This window comes from Tachysurus fulvidraco, chromosome 10, assembly GCF_022655615.1.
Source record: "Tachysurus fulvidraco isolate hzauxx_2018 chromosome 10, HZAU_PFXX_2.0, whole genome shotgun sequence".
Classification (NCBI taxonomy): domain Eukaryota; kingdom Metazoa; phylum Chordata; class Actinopteri; order Siluriformes; family Bagridae; genus Tachysurus; species Tachysurus fulvidraco.
In genome coordinates this window covers 13,772,410-13,788,739 of record NC_062527.1, presented here as the reverse complement: position 1 = coordinate 13,788,739, position 16,330 = coordinate 13,772,410, and the positions used below count along the sequence as shown (strand labels likewise).

The window sequence follows — 16,330 nt, the reverse complement described above, 5'->3', positions numbered from 1 at the left end:
AAATTTCGCACCCTAGACTGACTCCTCCATGCTTGACAGAGTGCCTTAACCTTTGTTATTCTGTGTCTGTCGTTTCCCGGATAACAGATGATTTGCATAAAACTTATCAGATTGTTTAGACTTCCATTTAGGAAAGGATAAAACCTCTGACCTGTGGTGTCAGTGCAATGGAAGGGAAAAAATTCTAACCTTTCCTTTCAACCATCCATCGTTAGAGAGACAATGGTTTCTATGTCAGCCCTCATTTAGAGCCATTACAGTGCTCTCACCGTGCATTAGCCTCAAATGGGGCGCTAATTACATGCTGAGAGTCTTGCTGGTCTTGTTTCCTCTCCCACTGTCTATCGTGACTTAAATAACAGCGTCTGACATTAATGTTGGCCCTTCTTACTTTCTTTTAAGAAGCCCCCGGTTTAACGGTTTCTGCTCTCCTGCTTCAGTGTTCTCTAAGTGATGCCTTTGTAAATGAAATGCTGAATATTTGTGCACAAACTTTCTTTACGTATGTCCCTTTTGTCTGTGCCACCACGCATGACGTTCAAATTATCCACCTGCAGTAAAGGTTGATTACAATTGATTTTGCTCTCGCTGTTAATCTCCACACATCTGTCTTTCTTTCTCTAACTCTCTCTCTCTCTGATTGCTCGTTTATCATACCCGACAAGATTATCAAGAGGGGAAGAAACTGTAAGTGAAATAATGGCCTATCTCCAAAACCCAGAGGTTTTGGTCTAGTGCCTTTTGCCTTGAGTTTCCTAACAGACAATAAGGGTATGGATGAGTCAGATATGCAGGACTTCTGTTTCCAGGACAAATGAATCCTAGAAATTTCTGATTTTTACCTGAGAAGATAATTGCTGCATTTTTCACAAAAAGAGGGTAATGTAAATTCTTGGTGGCATTTATTTATGGTCATTGGCTTTAGTCATTTTTAACTATACTAATTAAAATGATATTAATACTAATTATATTAACTGAAAACACTCACTGGTCACCTGTACACCACTCATGCGATTATCAAGTCTATCGTTAATGCAGCAACAGTGTATTGCATAAAATTGTGAGATACTGAGCAAGAGCTTAAGTTGTGACATTTGAATCAAACACCAAAATGCAAAATGGGGAAAAATATGACATGACTGACTTTCACCTTGGCATTGTTGTGGTGTCAGTAGGGCTGGTCTGAGTCTTACAGAAGCTGCAGACCTCCTGGGATTTATATACTGTACACACAATGGTACAAAACCATAAAATACCAGAAAATAATACAGCGAGTAGCATTTCTATTGGTGTAAAGGAGTTATTGTTGAGCGTTCCATCTGACCCAACTGGTTCAAACAAAGTCAGTTTGGCTTTGCACTAAACAGTAAATTACAATTTGTGTTGGTTAGTTCATTTTTTCTTAATAGTGCCTTTTCAATTTACAAGAATGTTTACAATTTCTGCTAATGACTTAAACCAAGAACATTTATTTGAGCAAATATTTACTGTATTTGTAATCATGCCAGTGGACCAGCTGGAGCCACGATTGACTGTTTTGGTTTAGCAATTTTGTCCTCAAATAACACAGAATTACAAAATGGCCATAGTGATTGTATCAGGTCAGTGACTCAGAAGGGAATATTTTTTATTTTTTTCTTCATGCTTTAGCCATTTATTTTGAGGGCACTTGATGTTTAATGTTCATTTTTTACTGATAGGAAAACCACAATAATGTTGCATAAATATTTGTAGACACTGAGAGAAAAAGAGACTTATTCTTTTATCAAACTGACAGATAAACCCCGGTCAAGGATAACTCTTTACCTTATGCTATAGCTCATATATTAAAAAAAGCCTGATAACTAAAAAAAAAGAGCTTTTCATTCCACTGTGTTCAAAAGAAGCTTTTTATTTCCATCACTAATAGTAGAAGTTTGCATTTAAATACCCAAAGACAGAGTTTAAAAGGCTAGTTATTTAACTCAAAGTTAAAATTGTAAGAAAAGAAAGAAAGACTTTGATGTCCTTAGTCTACAGTAATGGGTTGACCTATTTGTGTAGAAGGAGGTTCCTCTTTTAGGCCCTCTTTAGGGACTGCCGTAAAGTGATGGTAGATCAACAGAGGTCTTTCTGATCGCCCACATCCTTTGCGTAGGTATTGCCACTGAAAGCGCACAGCACTACAAAGACATGAACCTCACAAAAACCCCTCCATTATAGCAGCCAGGAGGAGGTGGAGGTTTACTTTTCCTCATCAAAGTAAGTTCTAAAGGTCATTCAAGTGGAAGGATGTAGGAGTAAAACTTGATTTTTTTTTTCTTAATTCTGCCTCTCAAGAACACGTTGCTAGTTGTACATACAACTGACACCTTTATTGCTAGTGCAGTGCATAACTATAGTTATACAGTTTATATAAACATTTCGTATTCATAAACTGGTAGTTCCGAGAAGTTTGGATAAGCGGTAGAAAGAGTGAGTGAGTGAGTGAGTGAGTGAGTGAGTGAGACTAGTTGACTAGTAGAGACTTTTTATTTTTATTTATTTGTATATAAAAGCACCCTGAACTGCAAGATACTGCACTGCCCCAGCAAGGTTTTAGCCAATTTCATCTGCCAATAAACATGCAGCTGAAAAGATTCTGATAAGCCAGTGATGAAAATCTGCTGTTCTTTTGTCCTATGTAATGTCTTTCCCTTCTTCAGGATATTACCATTTTTACAAGGTTGAAAAGGAATCTCCCCCAACAGATGGCAAGTGACGCAGCCTTCTGAAAATCCTAGTAAAGGCCAGAGGCCAGGGGCAATGCTCAAAGCCAATACTCCCGTCACTGCACCAAGCTGCGTACACATGGTCATGCCACCATACCCTGGGACTGGAGGTGCTGGAGGCAACATATAACCAATACTACATATTCAGCTCCAGCCAGTTGTCTTTCATTCGCTTGAGTTGTGCTGAGAGAGTCCCACAGTGCACCATATGGAGAACATGTAAAATGTTCTGAGTTAGTTTGCATACATAAGAAAAAAATGCATGCAAACTGGTTTAAATGTTCCCAGATGATTTAATCTAGCTGAATCCATCTATAAATAATCTTTCAATATTCCATATTTTCTTTAAGTTAATGTCCTGCCTGTATTTAAGAGTTGTTGAATTTGCACATTACAAATGACAGACATTGCAGTACAGCTACTGTATAATCATCATGTACTCTTGTGTAGATTCACCTATTTAAATCAGTGCAAAACTGAAGCTAGTGAAACAAAAACAACTAAATATTAAACTACACTATTTGGCCAAAAGTATAGGAATACCATGACCAATACACCCACAATTGTCCGCCCCTTCAGATTTCAGACCTGAGATTTCCCTTCACTAAAACCAAGAGACTCAATCCTTTTCCAGCATGACGATGTAGAAGAACCTGAGTGATCTGAACTTACCAACTTGCGAAATGAATTGGAAAGCTGACTGTTTAAAAGCCCTCACCAGACATCAGTGGCTGACCTCGCTAGTATTCTTGTAGCTGAATGAACACAAATCCCCACAACTACACTCCAAAATCAAGTGGAAAGCCTTCCAAAATAGCAGGAGCTATAACAGCAACAAGGGGAAATACATCTGGAATGGGATATACAAATGCAAATGAAGTGTGTGACTGGTCAGGTTTGTGTGTCTACAGTATAAACATACAGAACATCTGTCAGTAATGCACTTAATACACATGTGTAAATCTTGTGTCACTATCACAATATACATCACTATTACTATTATGCTATATACCAGTAAAAACTTGTACATCTAGGGGTCTCAGTGCCAGGTGGACGGCACTGGCACCTTACCTCATCTTTGGTTTTCTTCAGTTGCCTTGGATTGGCTATTCTCAAGTGTGTCTGAATGTGTGTGTGTGTGTGTGTGTGTGTGTGTGTGTGTGTGTGTGTGTGTGTGTGTGTGTGTGTGTGTGTGTGTGTGTGTGTGTGTGTGTGTGCAAGGTGCTCCGTGATGGACCAGAATCCATGTCACAGAGTAACTTCAATCCCAATGCTCCAGGGATGGGCTTTAAATACATATATGAACCCAGATAAAGAGATAGTTGAAAATGAATGAATAAACTAGTAAAATCTCACCATCCTTTTTCTTGTTTATGCTTTGTTGTGTAAAGAGCATGAAGGCGAAATTGAAACGCAATACTGAATTGCATTTCATCGACTCACAATACTGTATCATATTGAACAGATTAATAATTCTGAATCTGACACTGAATTGAATCACAAGACTGAACATAACTTGTCTCATATGATACTGTGCTCTTCATTGTATCAATCTGTACAGCTGTAAATTGTATCATATTAAATCACAGGATGCTGTTATTATTTTTACACCGGATCACTGGCTACGTTTCGAGATGTTTATCGTATTTACTCATAAGGACAGATACCTATCCCTATTAAATACAGTAATGGATATGCTTGAAAGCTAAAACTAATTAGCAGCCTGACTTACAATGTTCATTAACGTAAGATTCAGGAAGGCCAGGAAGAGAGCAATATCTGTAGAATGCAATTACTATTCACAAATGCTGGGAAGTTATTGATGGTTACCTGTTGATGGGAGAAGCGAATTCAAATTAACAAATGGCCACTTTCACAGAGGGGAGGCACCTCCATTACTCGTAAGAAGGCCGTAAACCCATCTGTATGGAAATCAGAGAATGGAAATAGGTGCAATAAATTGCTTAATAAATTGCATGACCTTGAGCCACAGACATACCAGGCCTGCCATGGCACACATACAAATACACCAGCCTCTTACACACACATAATCAATCCATCCTTCACATTAAGACATCCATGACTACCACACTAGGCTTTTTTAAGACCTCTGATCTTCGTTAGCATGAATGCTGGATCTCTATTGGGACAATCAAAAGAGAAAAACAAGGCAGCACCTGGAGCTGTATTGATCTGAAGAGCACAGCTCTCACCTTTCCGGGTCTGCAAGAGACTGTGCACTGCCAGAGAGAAAGAGATAGGAAAAGCAGGAAAAGTGCCCAGGTCTGCCAGATCTGCATACTGCCTAGCCAGCCATTTTGGACACAAGTCAAGGGCGTGTGATAGGACAGCCAAAAGAGCTCATTTCCGATGCCAGTTATTGAAGCAGTTATCTCTAAAGGACACAGGGCACCTAACCGAGGACCCAAATGCTGAAGGGCCACATTGTGGTTACCTAATTACTGATGTCATTAACCTATTTTTGTGCTTTGAAGTTCCTTTATGTAACTGGTGCATCAAATTCTTCTTTCATTTGTTAAGATTTTGTTTATTATTAGATATTTTAAAGTAAGGTTCTATTTACCGAACCAGTGAATGTACATTATTTTCATGTGTTTAAGCCAGTCATCCCAGATAGGACACATATCTAGACAATGTTGGCACAATGTGTCAAAATGTCAGTATAATGATGTTTTTTTAAGGTATTTCCTTATATTCTACTTTTTATAGCCATGGATAAGGTGGAAACATATTCATACTGTGTTGCAGACTGTATTCTGTAGTGGTGAGTTACCTAGATAAACAACAACCCCAGAAAGAAGGTTATCTTAAGATAAATCATGTGAGCAAAATTGTGTGAAAGGGATTTGAGTGAATCTGCTTATCACATGGTGAGATTGGTGATTAAATACATAATAAGGAAAACAGAATACTTTCATACTAACATTGATGGGATTAAATCACAAGTTATGCTTAAAGGTGGCTGAAAAAAGTCACATTGTGCCAATGTTCTTTCCAATTAGTAAAAAAGGTCAATGCAATGTCGCTGGAATGGTCATTAGCATATGAGTGCTATCAGGAATAGTCCTGGTTCAATAGGCAGTACAGGTTTTTAGTACATTTTTAGTACATTTTATTTATAATGTTAGCAATAATAATGTTAAATATTAACTAAAAGCTCCAAATAAGTATTTTTTCTACATCTGGAAGAAGCACCCATACTAGATAAATGCTAGCAGAATACAGTATATAATATTTTAGCTAATGTTTATCTAGCTGTCCCCACTACAATACTACTGCTTTACTGAGCATGTTTAGCTATCCAAAAATGACAATTTAGCATGTAATAATGTAATTGTACCTAGTAGCTAGGTAATTTTCTTTTAGCTGACTAATATAATGTTATTATAGCAGGGTTTAACTTGAATACAGAACTGAATAGTAAGTCACATTGAGTATTAATTTAATGTTTATATTGATTTCTCGCAAACTCGGAGACACAAAGATCTCAAAAGATCTCTTCACCTTGATATATCCCAAGAAATAATGCTTGTGTCTGCTTCTATTTTTGTAAAAGATTTCTCAAAATTAGGTCACACTTGCAAAAGTGAGACTATGTAGCTGAAACTGAGTTTATTGCACAGCAACTCCATCACTGAATGCTTGTGTTTGTGTGTGTGTGTGTGTGTGTGTGTGTGTGTGTGTGTGTGTGTGTGTGTGTGTGTGTGTGTGTGTGTGTGTGTGTGTGTGTGTGTGCCCTAATCTGAGGCAAGGTGAACAGCACCCTCAACTCACCAACCACAATAGAAGCTAATCATTACCCAAGCCGAGTATGTTACTGTATTGATTGTCCTCTTAAAGGTTTTTGTAAGAAGGACAGTACATTCAAGCTTTACTCTTAACTACAGAAGGTCAAGCAGGTTTAAATGAGACTGCAGAGATGACAATGAGCATGCAATATAGTCTTCTTAGACATAACTGCAGAAATATGACGTATTAATAAACAAATAGTTAACTAGCTAGCATGCATTTGCTTACTTCATAGTTCAATTCAATTAAATTAATTTATATAGTGCTTTTAATATTGGCCATTGTCTCAAAACAGCTTTACAGAACACAAGATATAAGCTATATAAGATATAAGCTATAAAACATAATACGAAAAATAAAACATAATACAAATAAAAGTCAGTATTAGCACTAAGGAGCCCAGCCATCCTGCGCACTGGAACCATACTGTCTATAGTCTACTTTGTCAAGCCTATAAACATACGTTGATTATAGGGTAGGCTTTGCAGCTATGATGCTGTTTGACAGTCTTTAGTCATAGGCTTGTATGTACTGTAACAAGATTCTAGCTGTATCTATATAAAGATAGTAGATTATATGTGTTTAAAGTTATTTTCAGACTGATGCTTTATACTAGTGCTAACTTTTTTAATGCTTTTGACATCAAAGTTAAAAAAAAAAAAAACTCAAACGCTCTATTTAATAACAACCTACACACTGGGACTTCCACATAAACAAGTTGTGTCAGATTAAATTGCCAGGAGAGAGAAGACAGAGGAGGAGTGAGGAAGTGCACTAGTGTCAAGGCCAAATTCAGCACTCAGTAGTGCACATTAATGGTTACAAGTGTGAACCTTACAGTCACAAGGGTGGCTGAATGTGTGTTTGTGTTTGTCAGTGTCTAGAACCAATAGAATTAAAGTATGTAATAATTCCTTACTGACTGCATGTAAATACCTGGTGAATAACACATTATTTTAGAGCACTTTATTCAGTCTTTTATCTTAGTGAGAATGTGACCACATCCTGGACAGACTGATGAGGGATCTGGTGTATACCTTGGGAAAACTGGGCTTCAGGCCGTGCGTCAACATACAGACATGCTTCACACACTTGGGGCAGTTTGTAAAATGTTTTTAGGCACATGAGAGGAAACTGGAGTTCATAAGCAGAGCATGTGAAGCTCCACACAGTCAGTAAGGTAGCAGTAAACACATTACGTGGATACATGGGTACATGTGCACCATATACTTGTCTAAGTGATGACACCAGGATGCACTGTCACAAGAAGACAGCCTGGTGGATACTGTGCAATGGTCAGGGCAATCTTCTTTTTTTGGGAAACTCTGGGTCCAGGCATTCATGTGGACATCCATTTGACAGGTGACACCTACCCAAAACATCATTGCAGACCAGGTACACCTCTTCATGGTCGTAGTGTTGATGGTAGTGGACATTTTCAGGAGGGAACTGCACTCTGCTACACTTTACACTTTGCTCAGGAATGGTTTGAGTAACAAGATAAATAGTTGATGCTGTTTAGCCTCTAAATTCCCCAGATTTCTATTCAATCAGGCATTTGTTGGATTTTCAGGTACAAGAATTCAGACCTGCAGTAGAATGGATAAAGGAGCATCTGATAATATCTTGCTGCCAGATACCACAAGGCACCTTCACAGGTCTTGTAGAGTCCAAGTCTCAGTGGGTCAGAGCTGTTTTAACAGCACATGAACGACCAACATCATGTTAGGCAGGAGGTCATAATGTTTTTGTGTTTCTGCTAGAAACATAGGTTTCCTCTAGGATTTTTTTTGGTGCTGGTGATGGTCTCCAGAAACCATGCAGTTTACCTGACAAATGAGTATCATTCCAGTCAAATGTTTACTGCTGCTGCAAGAAAACACTGACATTTTGGCTATACAAGAATGACAGCAACTATAATTAATGTTTAATTAATTTTTTTTTGCAGACAGTCATCAATTAAAGAGACATAAATAAAAAAGTCACTAGTCCCATGAATGTAACAGACAGCTCAGAATAATTTTCTGCTAACTAATAAAAATAGTAGATAATGACACTGCTGCTAATAACATTTCATTCATTTTATAAGGGTTAAGGGCCTTGCACAGGGGCCCAGCAGTGGCAGCTTGGTGGACGTGGGATTTGAATTCATAATATTCAAATTGGAAGTCCAACCACTAAGATACCACTTCCAGACAGGAATGTACGGTATTTAATGGTACACAAATGATACAATGCTACGCATATTCTCAAATGTACCACAATTCTGCTTATTTGCAGTTGGACCAGGATCATATCTCCATAACCTGAGCATTTTCCACACTGTCTTGATTACAATCAATGTCTTGATTAAAACACAGGCAAAGGCACTGCTGCTTTGCCAGAGTTTGTTTATCTGTGCGATTGTACAGGGAACAGTGACTAGACCTTTCATAAGGAAAATAAATTTACATTTAGGAATTGAGTAAAGTAGTATTTGACTGAGTGACAGGAATCTGAAGTCTGTATTTGAATAATGTGTCTGAATAATTTTCTTTGCATGTCAGCATGTTCTGTCTATAAGACTATAAGAGACCGCCCTTTAAAGCGACCCCTGGTGACCAGCAGCATTAATTAAAGATGTGTACTTTTACTTGCTACCTAATTTTCTCCAGTAGCATGAATCCCATTTTACTTTCAGATTTCTTTTAACATGAACAGTGCAGATTTACTAGAAAACGATGGTTCCACAGCATTATCTACAGTATATGAGATAGTATCTAGAGCAGGTAATGATATCTGTGGCATCCACCGGTGGCAGTGCACTTAAATACCACTATTTAAACAGTGACTATTTTTATTTTATTATTTCTATATTCATTTGTCATCTATTCATGTTGTTTATATTAATTTAATTATACATGTATTATTGGATAAAAGGAGGTGTAGAAAACTGTAAAGAGCCGCATCAGCAGGGATGTTGAACTTGTCCCTTAAGTGAATATTTTTATATATAAAAAGACTGGTATTAAGACTGGTATTTACTAGATAATGGAAATAGTGGCATATACATATACATACTTATATAAAGCATGTGTGCGTTTGTGTGTAATCGTAAGTGTTATTGCTGTATGAGGCTGAAATTTGCCAGTGTGAGGCTGAAAGTGCTTATGTGTGTGTGTGTGTGTGTGTGTGTGTGTGTGTGTGTGTGTGTGTGTGTGTGTGTGTGTGTGTGTGTGTGTGTGTGTGTGTGTGTGTGTGTGTGTGAAAGAAAGAGAGACAGAGAGAGAGAGAGAGAGAGAGAGAGAGAGAGAGAGAGAGAGAGAGAGAGAGAGAGAGAGAGAGAGAGAGAGAGAGAGAGAGAGAGAGAGAGAGAGAGAAAATGTATAAGAAACAGAGAGTAAAAACTGGACTGCAAATTATGCCGACAGGAGGAGATAGTGAGCACACAACATACTGTCCGGACACATTCCCCAGGAAGTGTAATTCTTGGTGTGTGTGTGTGTGTGTGTGTGCGTGTGCGTGTGCGTGTGTGCGTGTGTGTGTGTCAGAGAGTATGTGTGCGTGTAGCATATTTGCACATTTTTAATTTCACCACTCATTGACTTCTGCAGTCACTTCTATGCTCATTTTCACTCCCTCTTTTTTGATCACTTTCTGTTTCTTTTCATCCCTGTGTCTCCCTCTCTCCTTCTGTCCTTTCCCCTTCTGCCATCAGGATGTACAAACCTCTTTTTCTTTTTCCCATGCTACCCATATTCCATATTTCACTTAGTATAGAAGCGTCTTTCTCCTTGTCTGTCCAATATGCTGAATCATTCTCCTACAATAATAAGCTCTCGAGCTGCGCAGACTCACGTTTCAACTAAAAGCAGAACTGTTATAGGATTTTGCTGCTCTAATTCCTCATAATGGTGCCGTGATCGATTTTTATTGCTTCACTGGCCATAGTCATAACTCAATATCCACTGCCAAGCCCGTCCCTTAGTGAAGAGATCTCCACCTGGTATCACCGCATCCGCACATTGATTTCTGTCCCCCGGGGTGCATGCTGCAGGGACAAGCTTGCTTATGGATCATCTGGTTGAACAGTTAAAAATCCTGCCTGCTCAGCATCCGTGATCAGTCCTTTGAATCAATATCGTATCAGCTTTCACACAGCCCAGCAGTGATTTCTGATCCACAGGGTTTTCTGGCAGAATTAGATGCACCCTGTTGATGTGGCACTGCTAGATAACATGAATAGCATGAATGCTTGATTTAGCCAGGATGAATGATGTTTATTAAAGTGATGGTAATACTATTAATGAGGGGTTTCTTTCATCTGTTTCAAAATCATTCAGTTTTAAAATTATATCATGGTATACATGCACCTACTGTCCACCCACTTCACTGCAGTTCTGTTCATTTTAATTCAATTCCACTTATGTGGATCTTCTAATTATATTTGATTAGTTTGTCCATGAGCAGTGACTCTCTGCTACTCTAGTCATGACCTAGTGAGGGTTTGAGGGCTCTGCTTGGCATGATCGTGAAGCAATGAAGCTATGGCGATTCAGCGTGCGGGCCATCGGTAATGAATCTGTCACTTCAGTTGCCATCACTTCACTGCAGCTCCACTTGACCCAGCATATGATCTTTAATGCTGACAGGACGTGGTGGCTGCGGCACAATGACACTGAGAGCAAAGTAGAGATAGAGAACACAAATCACATAGATTTTCTGGTGTAGAAAAAAAGCAGCAAGTAAATTCTCTTTAATTGTTGTGTTCTGCTTGAAGAAACTTTCGGAGTTCCACTGTGATAAAAAGAGTTTAACAAAACCTTTCCTGTAAAAAATATTCCTTTAAGAACTGTGACTATTATGAAAAATAATAGAAGAGTTCTCATTCAAAGCAGGTTGAGATTAAACTCATGTTGTTTCTCACAGTGTCAGAAGTGGTTAAGGATCCAAGTTAGTGATCAAAAGTTTGTGAGTTTGAATCCCAGGAAGGCCAGGAAACCACTGTTGAGTCTTTAACAAATGATTGCATCCTCTCTCAACTGTAACACCGTTAATTTGAGTTTTTTATGCTCATGCCACATACTAAATACACCCATGAGACATTTTTGACTCACTACCTGTATAGAAACCAAATGTTCCTGTAATGGTCCACATGATCTGTCATGCTGTGATTTCTCTAAACAAGCTTGGTTTAATAAGGACAGTAGAGTGAAAAAAAGAAAAGAAAACAAAAGGCAAGCAAAACGGTCCTTGTGTGTAAAATTGTGTGAAGCTGACTTTTCAACAATTGGCAACATTCAGTCCAATATTTCTGCTACACAGAAAATACATACTCTGGAAGATGAACTGAAAAGATTCCTGGAACTGAAATCAGCTGTGGTCCATCCAATGGAAAGGTTCCTAAAAGTCTCTGGTTTTCTGAGGGTTGTTGCACTCAAAGGATGCCTCTTCACTATTGACCAGGTTTTCCAAAGGAGTGTCTTTCAATGCATATGACACAGAAGCAGCCTCTTTATCTTCTTTAGACCACAAGTCAATGCCACAGGTGAGACCCAAAGATTACATATTTATAGGAAGTCTGTCTAAACCGTTGAATTTAGAGAGTCATTAAGTATACACATTTAATTGTATACAAACATGCTACTGTGAAAAGACATATGAAAAGACACCTTGTAGACATCTTCACTGTTCTATTTCAGGGTTGAGCTGCATTGTTATCAAGGCTTGAGTGTTTGAATTGTAGATGAAATGTCTTGCACACAGAAAGTGAAAATGGCATGTTTGTCAGCTTCTATCTATCCACCAATCCGCATTTGGACTGCAGGCGCTCGTGCATGCCTGTAGCACATGCTACATGTCAGCCTCATTAGCACTGTGGGTCTGCTATGCTTTTTCCACTTCACAGGGTTAGAATCAGCATGAGAAAGAGACAGTATGGGAAAGACAAAGCCAGAGATGAGTGAGTGTTTGGAGTAGTGTGTGTGTGTGTGTGTGTGTGTGTGTGTGTGTGTGTGTGTGTGTGTGTGTGTGTGTGTGTGTGTGTGTGTGTGTGTGTGTGTGTGTGGTGTGTGTGGAGGTGGGGGGTGGCTACTCTGGGGAGTATATGTGCTGCAGTCTCTGCTATCGATGTGCACACGTACGGGAAAGTGAGTACTGTAGGTCAGTCAGGGAGAAAGACATGTAGGATAAAGTTTTTTTTTCCAGAATTTTTTTTTTGTTTAAACATTAATACTATTTAACAGCAAGGTAAATGCATACTGTATGTGTGAGAAAATAAGTGTTAGGATGGCTGACTTCTTCTTTGTTCCTGATTCTGCAATCATGCTCTAGAGATTTTTTCCCTCATGAATGTGATTGTGCCCCTACGGTGGCGCCTTGGTGGAGTGAAGTGCAGATAGTGTCTCCACTGGCTGACCTTGGGCCTCTAAATCTCTTTCAGAGACAGGCCCATTATTTCCCCTCAGCCTGGGTTTTATTATCTAATGCAGGTCGGGACTGCCCAGTGGCTGCTATATGGAAATTGCCTGTGTGTTGATTTACTGGACTGGTCAAAAGGGTGGACTCTAAAGAGACGAACAAAGGCTCCTAAAAGCTTTCATATGACATTTTTTCTTTTGTCAATGAATACATTTTCTCATTTTTTCTCTACTTTCTCAAGCGGTTATTTCCCCCCACACACTGTTCAGTTGCTTTCACTCATTTCCTTTATTACTAGAGCTGTGTACTGGACCTGACTGACATGCTGCCATCCCCAGCAGCGGGTTAATGACATGGATCTCATTAACACCCACCCCCTTCTTCTTCTTCTTTTTTTTTATTTTTTATAAATCATCCACTGTGTGTTCAAAAATCCATTAAAACAAAACCAGCTTGTGTCAGTCTCTATTAAAGCAGGTAGCAAAATCCATAGAAGAATAGTAGCCTTTGTTTGAAAGCGGTTAAATTGTTGTAGTAACGGCAAGAAAATTAATCCACCTCACAGTTTACCCTTTTAAGGTTTAGTGCAACACTCCAGTCTTTTTTCCATACTCCTTACATTACTAACATCATAATTGTGCATTCCATTTTTTTGATTCAGACAACTGCAGTAATTTACCATAAACCTAATTTAATGCCTATTTGTATCTTTATTGAATTTTCCTAACAGCAAAAAAAATAAATAAAAATAAAAATTAAAAAAATGCATGTTATCCAATGCAAGACCCATGCACTTACAAATACAGACGCAGACCCACTTTGTTCAGGTGACCTCAGAACAAAATTTCTACTTTTTATATTGAAAAGGGAAAAAGCATCTTTAAAGTAAAGCAACACTTATTTCAATTCCATCTACCCAGACAAATCAAGCAGTGCAGTGAAAATCCAGGTCATATTGGATTTCATTAAAATTGAGAACTGGTCATGAGTAAATCTGCATTTTACACCAGAATTTTACAAAGAGCTTAGTCTGTTCTCTGAAGTATCCCCGTGGGACTATGTGGGACTATTACGCGCCCTCATGTCTGGAAAAACGACTGTGGGGAACTTACCTCCCAACGCTTGCTTCATTACAAAATTCATCTTGATGGCTTTTGATTCCTATTTCCTTCTCAGTCAGATGTTACATTTACTTCAAGCTTCTTGTGTTGTCCCTTTTCACCAGCTCTATGAAACACACATGCGTATACACACACACACACACACACACACACACACACACACACACACACACACACACAGGCTAGGTAAAGCGAGAGCTCTGTCATAGCTGTAGCACTGTATGAAATTTAACAGCAACTAAACAACAGAAACTATACTTTCTTTGCTTTGGGGAATTACTTTATTATTTCAAATTTGCTATTATTTCCATCTCTAGATTGAAATTACTCTGAGCTAGGAAATAATAACTTGTTCATAACAGGATAACCAATGAAGGTCATTAAAGGTCAATGCAGCACACGAGGTTGAAAAAAATGTGTGATCCATAATAATTTATATTTAAACTGTTTTTCAACTTATGAGAAGTGGGATCAGTCCATGGAATGACAGATGTTTTTCTGAACAATTCGGAGAACTCTGAGAAGCGCATGACACTGCAGCCTAAATGTCACTGCAGCGACCTGTACCATTTTCAAAAGACGTGCGTGCTTAAAAACTAGTACGATTTTTTTAAATGTATACATGAATTCACAAGACACTGGAGAGACTCAGGGCAACCGACTGGTTAAAACTAATCCCATAAACTGTGTGAAACATGTTAACTTTCCCTAATCTGATAAAGACAAAAAAACAAAAACAGATTTTACTCATCCCAGTATATTTTTTTAAAGAGCTTTATATGATCTCTAATGCATCTCTGAGCTCACTATCGATGTGTGAAACTGTGCGCTATTATCCTCTAACACGTCTAAAACGCTTGCATACTCAAAGCTGCCCCAGTTCTTTCCCGATGTGCCTGTACTTGATATGCGAAGGGAAAAACACCACAGAATCACTTCCTTGTTGGTGAATATTTCAGCACCATTGCTGCTGGAGAGCTCCGGTCCGTCCCACTCCACCGGGCAAAGCCAAACGCCTCGCTACACACACACACACACACACACACACACACACACACACACACACACACACACACACACACACACACACACACACACACACACACACACACACAGAGAGTGAGAGAGACAGAGAGACACACACAGAGAGGTCATAATTACCTGTCCGGTGAATTCAGATCTCTCCGATACACGACGATCCTCCTCCAAGTGAAGTTCAGATGTACTATCAGTGCAGGATTCTCAACTGCAAGTCCCTAGCATCTCCGACTTCCGGGTAAAGGAAAGAAAGGACGTCCTTGCTTTCACAGGCAGTGAGTGTGCGTGTGAGTGTGTGTGAGAGAGAGTGTGTGTATGTGTGTGTTTAAGAGAAGGGAAGCGCAGCTGCCGCGGATGGAGGAACTCACTGAAACGTCCCACACGCTATGTGAGCGAAGAGAGAGAGAGAGAGAGAGAGAGAGAGAGAGAGAGAGAGAGAGAGAGAGAGAGAGAGAGCGCAATGATTAACACCGCCTAGTCTTGGGGCGCCCTTCCTCCCTGTTCTCCTCTTCTATGCTTTCCTCTCTTTTCCTTTTCCGTCCCTTCCTCCCTCACTCCATCCCTTATTCCCTCCCTCCCTCCGCGCACGCTCTCTCCGGAGCAGCACCTTCTTAAGGTCACCTCGGTGTCTCTCTCTGTATTACTGCTTAGACGAGTTCGCGCCGCCGCTCGCGCGAGGAATCGAGATTCTCTTGTCAGTGAGCCCGATTGTTTATTTTAGCCACTGCAATATATGGGCTAATGCAATTAGATTTAGACGTGCTTATGAGGATGTGACTCTGAGATGCGTTTTCTCCTCGGTTTGTCCTTGGAGCGCGCGGGGTTTTTGCGCCGAAGTGATTGGTCACGCACGATTGATCTCACGATATCTGCGTCCCAAACCGCAATCGCATTCCGCAATCGCACTAAACTGTCTACTATGTCTGAGCAGCACGCTGCTGACTGCAATACGCGGTTCTGGCATGGATCCAGCGCGTGCGTATGTTATCCCGTTCCCTTAGCAGAGCACGAGTACCGATATTCCGTGGTTTAATACTTTGAAACTGAAAACCGAAGCAGTGTACTATATACCCATATATATAAAATTACTCATTGGCCATTTTATTGGATACACAGAGAACAATAGAAAGTATGTACACTTTATTGAATTAGGTTTTCGATTGATTCTACAGTAGGTTTTTTTTAACTGAAAGCAGATTGTGCAGCCAGGGA

At 39.4% G+C, this 16,330-nt stretch overlaps 1 protein-coding gene across 1 annotated transcript in view; it reads right to left on the bottom strand.

Moving 5' to 3' along the window:
• LOC113659871 (complexin-1) overlaps window positions 1-15,636 on the bottom strand; it is a 38,949-nt gene extending 23,313 nt beyond the window's left edge. Inside the window, exons 1-2 of the mRNA XM_027172915.2 lie at window positions 15,242-15,636; window positions 14,072-14,186 (exon numbers count right to left, since the gene is read on the bottom strand). Coding sequence (XP_027028716.1) covers window positions 14,072-14,102 — 31 coding nt within the window. The 5' untranslated portion in view covers window positions 14,103-14,186; window positions 15,242-15,636. The remainder of the gene's footprint in view (window positions 1-14,071; window positions 14,187-15,241) is intronic.
• Between the last annotated feature and the right edge of the window lie 694 nt (window positions 15,637-16,330).